General features: G+C 40.6%; 1 protein-coding gene across 1 annotated transcript; it reads right to left on the bottom strand.

The window, feature by feature from the left end:
• Positions 1-13,264, bottom strand: LOC137130658 (general transcription factor II-I repeat domain-containing protein 2A-like). The gene is made up of 5 exons (XM_067511069.1): positions 12,737-13,264; positions 3,863-3,975; positions 2,877-2,999; positions 1,534-1,637; positions 1-461 (listed from the first exon to the last, which is right to left on the bottom strand). The coding sequence occupies exons 1-4, from the start codon at positions 13,230-13,232 to the stop codon at positions 1,566-1,568; spliced, it is 804 nt and encodes a 267-aa protein (XP_067367170.1). The 5' UTR covers positions 13,233-13,264; the 3' UTR covers positions 1-461; positions 1,534-1,565.
• Between the last annotated feature and the right edge of the window lie 285 nt (positions 13,265-13,549).

Raw genomic sequence — 13,549 nt, 5'->3', positions numbered from 1 at the left:
CCGTTTTATGACTTTTATTCATTTATTGTTGTGCAAAAATAAAGAAACAAAATGTATTTTTCCAAATTCAAAGTTAAAAACATTTTTAGTGTTTTTTTTTAAGGTAACTGAATATGTCAAATTATAATTAAAACTAAAAACACATGAAATTAATTGGGGAAAAAAAAAAGACATTTCTAACTAACTTTTAACTGTGGCAGGTCTGATGTTCATTAGATAACATAACAACATAACATCACTGTGAGGATAATCTGGTTGTTAGCAGACAGCACAGATGGAGGCTCTGTGCACTTCCTGTTCAGCCCAAGCCTCGTTTATACAGAGAAGACCCGGCTGTTTCCATCTACTCCTAATGACTAATTACATTACACAATCAGATTTATTCCGTTGTTTTCAATTCCCTTTGGCAGGTTAGGTCCTCTAAGTGGGATTGGGGCTCGCATCCTTACTCATTTGTGGATCTGAAAAAGGGAGAAAGAAAATGTGAATGTTTTTATGTTTTCCTGGAAACCTCTGTGCTTCATTCAGCAAAAAAACAAAAGAACATTCACCACATCCTCTGAGTCATATTTGGTCTCATGAAAGCCTGTAAAGCCACACGCTGCTGTTTTGAAGGGTTTTCAGTCAAAGTATCGATAAATGAGAAGCCCGTGCACGTCTAGACATTTGTATAGATCCATAAGACCCATCAGGAGCAGACGCTCCCTTGAATGACTCTGTAAATGCATATTTTACTTTACGTAAACTTATTTCAGCTGATCTTATTTGACATGTGACTCTTCGTTTTATATGATCCTCAGTTGTTGCCAGTGTTTTGTTTTGCCTCCAGCAGCTCCGTGTCGCACAGAAATCAATTATGTGATTTTTCTTATCTGGAAGCTTTTTCTTAGTTTTCTTCAGTTTTCCTATAAAAACAGGAGCCACCATCTTGGGAATTCTTGGAGCATGATCTCACTGCATCCGTCATCCTCAGCTGTTTGTTCGTTGAAGTGCAGTGAAACTTGTGACGCTGGTGCTAAAGTCCAGCAACGAGATAAAACCTCAGCCAAACAATTTAGTCCGAGACACATTATTGTTCATTTAAAGTCCTATTGTGGACACGTCTTTGGTGTTGAAGTCACATCCTTTTTATTTCAAGCTATTTGCACAAAATGCTGGATTAACACTAGGGTTGGGCACAAATGCATCCGTGTTAGCTTAGAATAGGTCAAGGGACTAAATTAACATGGTCTGGTGTCGTTAAAATGTTTACTGAATCGTGACACGACACGTCACATGTCATCCCACACTGTCAGATAAGGCGTCGGATTGTGCCGCTTTGTCCTTTGGCGAATCGTATTGACGCCACAGGAACAACTTTATATATACGCAGAAAAACTGTTAGGCGTCAGGGAAAACAACTTCACATGAAACAAAATGCTACAATTTATCATAATAATAATCAATTCATGTGCCTAATTGTTTCAAAATATTATATATATATATATATATAAAAATCTTAAATAATAAATAAAGCCATCTTTGTTGCCTGACCTGTCACAGAGAGAAGTTGAAATGTCCGTCTTTCATTTTGGATGACTGGGCCTTTTGCCGTCTTTAGGAACGCAGAGTCCCCCGCAACACACTTCTTCTGGTCTCTGCATGAATAGAGACACAGTTAAAGCTGCATTTCTTAGGTTTCTATTCTAACATGTAAAACAACAAGAAAGCTTGAGTTTCTAAATAGTTGCAGCACCCTGACAACAGACAGCTTGAAATTTCCCATTGTACCTTGAGTAATGTGAGATAAAAAAAAATGTTTGAGGACAAGATCAGGAGAAGGAGACAGAGAGGATTTATTTTTAGACTTAAGATGAGGACAAGTAGGTAAGATACGGGTATGTGAGAAGTTGATTAAGCAGAGAGACTGGGGATGAACAGTATTTCATGAAGAGATGGGTTTAATACTCTTTACTCCAAAGGGAAATATCTTTCTCTTTTTTTTTGCTCTTTACTAATGTGAATCCAAAAAACAATACATGAAAAACAATGACTTTTAAAACAAGAGCAAAAAGAACCATGAAAAGCAAAAGAGGAATTAAAGTGACTTCTGTACTGTGTGTCACAGTGAAACTGCTGGTTATGTGATATGTAGCAATTATCGAAGAAAAGCAGAGTTGATTAATGGAAGAAACACACACATCTGTTAATGTCTTTCATTTTACTTAAGTGCTTCAAAACAGAAATGGAAACACATCATTCATCTCTTCTCCACCTGTTCCTGTACATAAACATGAAATTGGCCATAACTCCAGAATTTGGATATGTGTGCAATAAATGAGCCCGAGCCCTGACATGCTGTCTTTTTTTTTTTTTTTCCTTTCAGCTGGCGTCTTCATGCAAAGACAACCATTAGTCCTGACCTGTGCTGACACCAACCTCACCCTGCACCACCTCATGAGGCTGCATCATGCATGGGTGAATAAAAAAAAGACAACAGCAGCTACAGATCAGAACTGCTGTGGAACCAATATTCAAAATGGGATATAAGCTCAGACCTAAATGGCCTGGACGCTACATGTCCTGTGGCAGTTGGACATTGTTTTAGCTCATCAACCTGAGAACACTGGCTGAGCTGAGCTGGTTAACTGGTATAACTGGTTCGGTATTTCGGGGGAGGGACGTCTCAGTTCCTTCCCAACTGTGCTGCTCTATTTGACGTTTGCTCAAATCAAAGGGTTCAATGGTGGGTTCTGAATCTCAAAGATCGTTGGAGAGAAAAGAAGTCGGACATGGAAGTCTTTGCGTCACGGTTTCTGTCTGTGATCCTTCATGTGCACTCAGATATTTTGGGGATGAATGTGGATTAATGTATATTATATGGGCCTTAGTCTCACCAGGTCTCCCAGGTGGTTCATCCCCATCGTAAAGGTGTGTTTTCCCAGCGCTGCCTCCTTGTTGTGGGCTACGATGCGGCGCATTGACTCCTCCCAGATAGCCCTGCGTTCCGCCTCTTCTTTCTGAGAATAAAGATATGAAGAAATACAAATTACACACACAAAGTGCAAAAACATAAAAGGTGATTTTGCAACAGAAACTATAGAGTTTGTTTTTCTTTGCACCCAACTGAAGGAAATTGAGATGCAAACTATTGTGCTATGTGCAGTGTGGTGGGTATTTTACTGTCCATATCTGAAGCCGAGCTGTTTTATGATGCGTGCATCTTTGCCTGAGGCCAGACTCTAGGATCACCACTGCTTAGTCCTGTCTGCGGTTTGAGCTGCAGTGTATTACATTCTAGACAAGCGTGTCCCTTTTTAAACCCACTGTGCCGCTTTTGGCAGGACACACCTGACGTTTCAGAAGCAAAAGAAAACCATGCAGCGTCTGTATGTTCACATTTAATATATCGAATACTGTAAATCTTCTAAAGAACTTAGCACTAAGAAAGGAAATTGAGGTGCACATATTTCTGGAACAACTGAGGCTCTGGTTTAATGAAAATTTGACATCCTTTCCCATTAATGTCACTATTGATCTATTCCACTGTCACTCTGCGGCCCCACTTCTTCCTCTTCGCCCTGAGTGCCGAGAAAAGAAATTACCAAAGCTCGGTGCAAGATTTTGTATTGAGCACAAAGTTGGAATTTATTAAAATGCTTAGAAAATGATTTGCTCGGTGCAGATACCTTTTTTGGTTCAGACTGGTCTGGTACTAAAATATGAAATTAACCACATGTTCATTAAAGGACGCAGCTTGTAAATGAGTTCATGGTGTTTTTTGTTTTTGCTTCTACTGTATCTTTTTCTCTAAAACCCTGTTTTTCTTTTTGATTCCTCCAGTGATTCGCACTTTGTCTCTTTATGTTGGAAACACTCTTACCGGGCTATTGTACTTTTTCTTGTACGTGATTTTCCACTGCTCCCACTGTGCATCCAGACTGGCTTCATCCAAGTTGCCCAGATCAGAGTCTTCCATCACTGACACACAGAAACCTGAGAACATTCAGCAAGATCAGTAACAGACACTGTCCAACACTCAATCAGAGACAAAATATGCTGCAATAACACGTAATCAAGAGTCAGGCTTTGGCTGCGGTTCTTTCAAACGAACGTTAATTATTAAAAAGAGAAGTTTCTAGGTAACACTGATTTGCTGAAAGTCTCCCAAATTGGCATCTGAAGCCTCAGCCTGTACCAATATTTCATACAAGTTTGTTTCACACTATTTTGTCAATCGTTGTAAAGATAGAAATTACAGCTCTAATGACTTTGTATGTTGGTTTCAATTCCAGAGTTTCTTTCATGTGTCATGTGAAAGATTCAAAGATTCAAAGTGTTTATTGTCATATGCACAGACAGAAAGCATGTTTCCCTGCACAATGAAATTCTTACTTTGCCGTCCACACTAAATGTCACACAGTAAGCAAAATAAAAATAAGAAAAATAGAAATAAAATTAAATACATATAAATTTAAAAAATAAGAGCAAAAATCTGAAAGATTTAATGTGCAAATGCAAAATGTGATTCAGTGTAAACAGTTGTGTTATGTTCATGGTTGCAAACTCCTGTCAGCTGTTTAGGAGTCTGATGGCAGAGGGAAAGAAAGAGAGTCAGACATATTCAGAACCAAAAAGATGCTGCTGGAGCTTATGTTTCTCTGGAAATTCCCGGTTCTTTGATTCTTCCTCTTTGTATTTTTAAATCCAGACTTTAGAAAAATCAATGTTTGCATTAATATTAATGATGTGTATGTCTCCCATATAATTTCTACAAATATGTTGCAATAACTCTGCCAAAGGCCACAGCTCTGTAGCTCTGAATTCCCCCAAAAAAATCATCCTGGTGCAACTGGGTCAAAAATCATTCTCTTATCCTAATGCTATTAAGGCTAATTAGTTTCTTAGCTGGAAAAACTGCGTATGAATTTATCTCAGCCTGAATTCAAAAGGAGGAAGTCTTCAGAGTGAAACTCAGAGTCTGCTCAGGGAAGTTATTTTCTGCTCTGACATTGTAGCTCAGTGCTGCTCACACATGCATGACTCCTTTTAGCTTTAGCATAAAACCACGGTGAATTCTCTACCAGGGAAGGAATTCACAAAACTGAAAGTAAAGCTTTGTATCAGGAAATCAGTGAACATTAAACTTTACCTCAAGTCCAGTAGTTAAAGCGTTTGCTGAAGCAGTCTGAGTCTTGTTCCTCTGTTATTGAAGTAGGTCAGAGTGTGTGTTTATATCAGTTGGATTTAGAGGAAGTACAATGGGAGCTCCAAGTCTGGGGAGGAGCTTTTTTCTTTTCAGGCGGGGAAAAACCAGAATCCCTAAACCCGATGATGTGAATTGTTTTCATGTCTGAAAACTTCACAGAGGTTGGAAATGAACTCTATGCTCTGCTGCTGTCAGATTTCAAAAGGTGCAGAAGGCTCCTAAATTTTTAATAAAAACACCTGGACCTTTATTCTAACATTAAACATCATATATATTATTTATCAGGTCACTGTTAAACATGTGCACCTGCTTTGTTCTTAGCTGTAAAGGACACGAATCGACGACAAGACAAGACAAGACTGTATAACATGCAGTGCAACAATGAGTTGTTTTGCTTCTCTAATGTCATGTGATTTCATTCTATGTATCTATATAATTAACATTTCATGAAAACAGAAACAAAAACAAAGCTAAAAATATCAGTTTAGGATCTTTAGGATGTGACTGAAATAACCCAGTAGCTGTCACCAGATTCTGATTCACATGTTAAACTTTGGTAGAGAAAAAAAACAACAACAGTCCTAATTTTTCAACCAGAACTACAGATCATCATGTTGAAGCTGAACCATCTACCAGCAGACATTTTAAATGTCTTCTTCTTTTCCTTTCGGCTGCTCCCTTTTAGGGGTGAGTGAATCATGTGCCTCCATCTAACTCTGTCCTCTGCATCCTCTTCTCTCACACCAACTAACTTCATGTCCTCTCTCACTACATCCATAAATCTCCTCTTTGGTTTTCCTCTAGACCTCCTGCCTGGCAGCTCCAACCTCAGCATCCTTCTACCGATATATTCACAGTTTCTCCTCTGAACATGTTCAAACCACCTCAATCTGGCCTCTCTGACTTTATCTCCAAAACATCTAACATGATCTGTCCCTCTGATGTCCTCATTCCTGATCCTGTCCATCCTTGTCACTCCCAAAGAGAACCTCAACATCTTAAGCTCTGCGACCTCCAGCTCTGCCTCCTGTCTTTTCTTCAGTGCCACTGTCTCTAAGCTGAACACCATCTCTGGTCTCACCACCGTCTTGAACATCTTTCCTTTAATTCTCGCTGATACTCTTTTGTCACACAACACACCTGATACTTTTCTCCACCCGTTCCAACCTGCTTTCACTCGCCTCTTCACCTCTTTTCCACACTCTCCTTTGCTCTGAACCGTTGACCCTAAGTACTTAAAGTCCTGCACCTTCTTCACCTCTGCTCCCTGTAACCTCACCGTTCCACTGGGTCCCTCTCATTCACACACATGTATTCTGTCTTACTGCGGCTAAGCTTCATTCCTCTTCAACATACTCCTCACTTCACTCTTCCTAATCTTTACTACTTCCTGCTCCACACCAGTCACCTCTTCTACTTTTTCTTCTTTTATTTTCCTCATTCATCAACTCTTCAAAGTTCTCCTTCTATCTTCCCATCACACTCCTGGCACCTGTCCATACATTTCCATCCTTATCTTTAATCACACTAACCTGCTGCACATCTTTCAATCTCTACCTGTCTGCCTCGCCAACCTGTACAAATCCACCTCTCCCTCCTTTAGTGTCCAACCTAACATACAAGTCCTGATATGCTCTTTGTTTGGGCTTTGCCACCTCTACCTTCACCTTACGCTGTATCTCCCTGTGCTCCTGTCTACTCTGTTCAGTCCACTCAGTGTCCCACTTCTTCTTAGCTAACCGCTTTCTCTGTATACACTCCTGAACTTCCAGATAAGCCAGGCTGAAGCTGATGGTCAGAGAGTGCGGACAGGAAGATCTGATGGTTCACAGTGTCAAAGGCTGCAGATAGATCGAGTAGGATTAAGACAGAAGACTGACGTGCAGCTTTTGCAGCCCGCAGGGATTCCACAACCGTCAGGAGTGCTGTTTCTGTGGAGTGAACCACTCTTGAAGCCAGACTGGTTGACACTGAGGAGGTTGTTCTGGGAGAGAAAGTCCGAGAGTTGAGTTTATTGTGGGTGCAACTGCTTAAAAGAAAGTGGAGGGTATTGGATCCAGAGAGCAGGTGGTCGGACGGTTAGATATGAGGGCGGACACATCGTCCTGAGTAAGAGTTGAAAATCAGGAGGGTACTGCACTGCTGAATGAAGTTGGCAGGTTGTCATAATCTACAGGAGAGAGCTGGCAGCTGATGGCTGCCACCTTATTTTTTCAGGAAAGACAGATCATCAGTAAAATAAGTGAGGTAGTGAGGTACTGGTCTATTTGTGCTGACATGCGAATTTAGTAAATAACTGTATAAACAAGCAGACAGTTTGAAGTGAAGAATGTTTCACATAAATGAAACCCATAAATCTGTCTCCTGAGATCATAGCTTCACTGTCCTCAAGGTCACAAACAAACAATCTGTGGTGCAGTGGCAGCATCACTACATGACTAAGATCTGTGTTGTGTAAAGTGCATCCTGGGTGATGGATGGGTGATTTTTGTTTTTCTCGTTGGATTCACCAGGCAGCACCAGTGCATCTTAAGCTCCTTTAAGACTCTTCCTCCAGGTTTGTCTGTGGCCACTTTAGATAATGAGACTCATGGATGACAGCGTCCCAATTGATCTTCCATCTGAGACAAACATAGGCAGCAGGTCATGACCTGTGTGTAAATGTGTCTGTGTTAATGAAAATGGGAGCAGCTACAGGTAGTGATGGATTTACAATCGAATATACCTCAGTGCAGTGGTTAGCAAGCAGTCAATAGCTCCATTTTTATCTTTAGTGTTGGAAAATCTATTATTATCTACATATACGGTGCTGGTGAGAATGCATTTCTGATCTGAGCATTGTATTGTTGTGATTGATTTTCTGCTCTGTTCTCTTTGTTGTGTAAGATGAAATGTGACCTCAGGCCTGAAGTTTGACAGTGAATTTCTGTTTTCCTCCCTGTATTAGGCCACATCTGTTTCTCGTTTCAGCAAAACCACAAGAAAAACGGAAACATCTCAGCTGCCCGGATCCTCTTCTCCAGTCATACGATCAACCACATGACCGGAGAAGATTGACGGTTGACCATCACAGGATCCTGACATGTTGCAATCGCAGAGCTAAGTTGGCTCAGTAATGGAAAAGAAGAAAATCCCATAACATCCTATTTTCTATATGTGTCCCCGATACGTACGACTCGCTGAGGGACAGATTACGTAAGACTAAAGCTGCTTCCTTTAAAAATCAATTGTGTTTAAGGCCTCATTCTGATTCGTACTCCTGCCAATGTACTGAGGTGGTCTGAGAAGCTTTAAATCCCCGTCTGAACTGTGTGCACTTTTTACTGACCAGTTCACAGATTAGTGCAGCAGACACCAAAGAGGTTTTAAAGGCTTGTTTCAACTCCAACAGATTAGACTGTGTTTGTCTTTTTTTTTTATTCTAAGCTCAAATTGTTTGTCGAGGGGAAAATTCATGTTGGTTAAAATAATAAATATGGTTGTTTGAGCCACGGTTTTTCCAGACTTTTTGTTGGTTTGATGTCTGAATTATATATTTCCTGAGAAAGTGATGAGAAAATCACAATTGCAATCAATACATTGCAAAATATAAAAATGGTAAGTAAAACAACACAGATAAAAGAAAGAAAGAGACAAAGTATCAAAATTTTAACAGTTAGCAAAGATTTAATAATAACTTCACTCTGCAATATTTTATTATTTTCTTTTTTAAGTGCAATATGAACATACGGTTGACTCAGTTTTACTCACTAAAATGTATATGTTGGCACTAAGTGTGTGGTTTTAGATCATTGGTATGTTGAGATACAGGTATGTGATACATGCATTTTATTTTTAGACTTATTTATTGTATTAAATTTGAGTCTGTACCTGAAATTGCATCTAATTTTCAATCTATATCCTTGGACAATGACAAAGTATCTAATCTACAACCCAATTCCCAAAAAGTTGGGAAGATGTGTAAAACGTAAATAAGAACATAATGCAGTGATTTGCAAATCTCATCAACCTACATTTCATTCACAATGGAACATAAACAACATATCAGATGTTAAAACGGAGACATTTTACCATCCAATGGAAAATATTAGCTCATTTTAAATTTAATGGCAGCAACACAAGAACATTCCCGTGTTGCACGGGCAACAAAAGGCTGGAAAAGTAATTATCAAAAACAAATTTGACAACTAATTAGGTTAATTGGCAACAGGTCAGTAACATAACTCACATAACATAATTCACAAAGCCAGAGCCTCTCGAATGTATAGATGGACAGAGGTTCACTAATCTATGACTAATTGTGCCAAAAACTGGTGGAACAATTTCAAACAAAATGTTCCTCAATGTAAAAGTAACTTTGAAGATCCCACCATCTGCAGTATATAATAACATCAAAAGCATCATAAAACAGCATGTTCTGTTCTTTGTAGCCGTCACGTGAACTAGTCAGACACAAAGCCTTTAATACTTGTATTCATCCAAATAGATTAGATTTTCTGGTAGGAAACCAGTTTTAATACTGAAGTTGCTGTTTGAAAATACAAAGAAAAAAAATCTGACCAGATTTTTCAGCTCTAAAATAACATTCAGAGACTGATTCAGTCCTCCCACCAGGTAAATCAAGGTCCAAGAAAAATCTAAGTAAAAACATACGATTAATGTTCAATAAACGACAATTCTGTATTTATATAATGAGGATTAAGAGGGAGAGAAAAACTCCATCAGAATGTATTATGAGGCTGAACTAACGAGACCGTGTTCAGTAGGTTAATTAGAGGCAGCTGAATCAGCCTCCGGGAGACTCGGGCGTCGTCCTGACCATAAAGTCAGTGTGGAACAAAACAGGCAGAACAAACAACCAAACACGAAAAACAAGGTCACACAAGAGACAATATACAGGAGGAGGTGCATCCACTGAGATTAACCTTCCTTTGGATTTGAATTAACCCCGTTTCCTGCAGCCGCAGCCCCTCAAACCGACTCCATACTGTCTGTCCATCACCAAATGGCAGCTGGTGTTCAGCTGAAACAGAAAGCAGCAGGATTTGCTTTTGCAACAGTTTGTGGAAACTGAGCCAGAATATTTCACCAAAATACATGAATCAAACCACTGCTGCTTGTTGTGTGCTGAATATGTAGACACTTATTACAGCATCAAAGATGACTATATACTGTGGCAGCTAAATCTCTTGCTGAAGGACACACCTGGTTTATGGACTTTTTAACGGACTGATGCTTTATCCATTGAACCACCTGTCTGCATATACTTCAAGTGCAATATGAACATACTATATATACTAAATATCAGTCTGTCCAGGACTTTGCAATGACAATTCTTAATTGAACCAATTCCCCCCAAATGTTGCACGACCGTCCTATTTAAAAATATTTTACAAAAGCTGTTGTAAAGTCACACAAGGTTTTAACTGTTCATTGCTTCTGTGATGCTCTGGATGAGATTTATCTAGATGCAGCCTGAGCTTATAACCCCCTCAGTAGAGCCAGAGCTACTCGCCGCTTATTAAATGTGAGTGTTGATGTGAAGCCAACATTCATGCATGACAAAATATTACTACAAGAAGAAAATTACATTTCCTAATGCAGCGTTGTCGAAGCAAGGATGCAGAACCTAACACTGTTGTATGAACCAACGGCTTCAAGCTAAACGTGTGATGATTTCTCAGCAAGAGCTACAAGGTTCCATTTCATATGGTTTGTGTTCTGTCATTTATTTCAACGAAATATATTATAAATATATAATACAAGCTTCAGAGACAGCAGGATACAACAAACAACATGCAGGTAGTGTTTAGGGCCAGCACCACATTAATTAGACTGTTATCCTTCCTATCATTTATGCCTCAGGGGGTCCGTGTATCCATGTTCTGCCTCCAGTAGGTTTCCCTTGATCTACACGGAGATTCCTCTGTGCCAAAACATTCACAAACAATGATTCATCTACTTACGGGGGATGTGGGGTGTCAGCTGGCCTAGCAGAGGCAGATTTAGGGATGAGGCACAGGGCAGCAGGTTTTTTATTAAAAGGACAATGTCTAAAGGCTGTTTAGCACATGAATTCTAGACAACGTCGTAAGAAATCAGCCTTGGTCACTGTTCCGAGTTGTGTTTCACACACGGCGGGAGATCGTCCGAGTGAGAACTTTCCTCACAGGAGAAACTTGATGTTAATGAGGGGTCAGCGCACACAGGAGGCACAAGATGCCTCAGTGTTTTGTTTATTGCATATTGAATCCATGCATCTAAAAAAATAAATAAAAAAAATAAAAACAATCAACACGCCCACTTGCTTGCTTTAAATGCTCGTGTCGATTTGGGACAGAGCAGCATGCTGCACGCACCATTTCACGCACGTAATACGGACATTGTACTAGGAGGCCTATAGGATAAAGTCGAGAGGTCGGAAGAGTCTCATTGGGAAATCTGCGTTCTCATATACACCCCCCCCAATCTGGACAAAATCAGGAGATTTGAAGTAAAATGTCTCAGAATTCAGAATCAGAATTCCAGTGCATGTGTGAAAGGAGCTTTAGTAACTCCACAGAGTTTAAATCAGCCTCCCTAGCAGTCAAACAGAGCCCAGGTGTTAAAGTAAGTCAGACCTTAGACTGTTTATTAGAACGACCAGAAGGCCGGTAAGTACATGGAAAAACATCGGCTGGATACAGAAACTAAAAACACCTCACAGCGAGGGATAATGCTAACAAACACAGGAGGCCAGAGCGTAAGCAGTTCAGATCTGAGTACTTGCACAGGGCAAAAGATAAACTCGACGGGACAAACAGAACATCGACTGACGTAAAGACTGGGGATCTTGACTCCGGAGCAGGCAGAGGAATTCCAAAGACAAACCAACGCAGACCGAGCTCCTAGGCAGGTTTAAAAGGTTCCTACCAATCAGCAGCAAGTGCAGGCAGCTGTGCTTCCCTCCACAACACCACAGGGAAGCAGGGCGGCCACTCTGCACAGAGGGAGACAGGGTGAGGACAACCATAAGCAAAGCACAGAACCCCTGGGTCTTGATGTAAGGAAGTGTTCTGGATGAGAGCTGATGCATTTTTGCAAACTAATAGAGTCCAATTTCTACTGAATTTTCTGGGATAACCATGACGTACATCACGAGTGGCCAACCAGTCAGAGACTAAGAGCCACATTTTTTACTGTGTTACCGCAAAGGGCCACATCATGAGCACACATGAACATCACCCCCTCCCTTCCTCACACACACACACACACACACACACACACACACACACACACACCTGTGCTCAGCCAGATTTATTGTAAAAGTCACACACCAACATGATAATGACAGGAATTGACTCCTACAGTACTAAGACCACAGGCCAGTCATTTTCAACAATGAACATTGTGTGCACTGTCTCACACACACAAACTCTAAGTTCAACCAAGCTCACAAACAAAAATATAATAATTCACATTAGCATGTTTCTTTTACTATGCATGTTGCTTAGCGGGACTTCTGGCATTCTGTGCCTTGCACCAGGTCAGGCAGCATTTTTAACTTACCCTGCAGGGTCAGGTTCAATCTGTCCAAGTGACACAGGATGTCGATCAAAAAAGCCAGATCCATAATCCACTCGAGGTCCAAGAGCTCGGGATGGTCCTTGTCTTTCTCTTTCACGACATCCAAAAGCTCAAAGAAGCGAGAGAGTACGCGGCCTTTTGACAGCCACCTCACAGTGCAGTGCAGCGGCAGGTCACCTGGAAGCGTTTGGTCCAGCTCATCGATGGGATTCTTGAATTGCCTGTGGTTAAATGTGCGCATGATGTAGTTTACGATTTCCATCACAGGCTTCATGACGTTTTCTAAATTCAATGATTTAGACACGAGTTGCTCCATGTGGATGATGCAGTGGAAATTCCAAAACTCGGGAAATGTTTGGTCGGCTTTGCACAGCCCCACAAGCCCGTTCACAGCTCCGATCATGGCTCGCGCTCCGTCCGTGGCTATTGCAGTTAGTTTCGGTTTGGGCAGATTTGCTTTCGCAAATGCAGCCATCATTGTTTCTTTCACATCTATGCCACGGGTTCTGTCTTTAATGGAGTTCTTCTTTCATCACACAATTGTTTGGCACAAACCGTGCAAATATCGCCAACTGAGTCTTGTCACGTATGTCACAACTCTCATCCAATGCGACACTAAAATACTCACATGCTTGAAGGTCAGAGTGCAACTGTGATTCAATAGCCGTGTAAATGTCCGATATTCTGGCGGGACAGTTGAATGTCTGATACCAGTCGTTTTAGTTTGTCGTGTTCAGGAGACAAGATTTCAACAACGTCACTGAGGCATTTTTTAACCAACTCCCGCTCATTGTG

The sequence above is a fragment of the Channa argus genome, chromosome 7 (genome assembly GCF_033026475.1).
Source record: "Channa argus isolate prfri chromosome 7, Channa argus male v1.0, whole genome shotgun sequence".
Lineage (NCBI taxonomy): Eukaryota > Metazoa > Chordata > Actinopteri > Anabantiformes > Channidae > Channa > Channa argus.
Note: the sequence above shows the minus strand (reverse complement) of the source record. Positions and strands in the feature narration are given on the sequence as shown.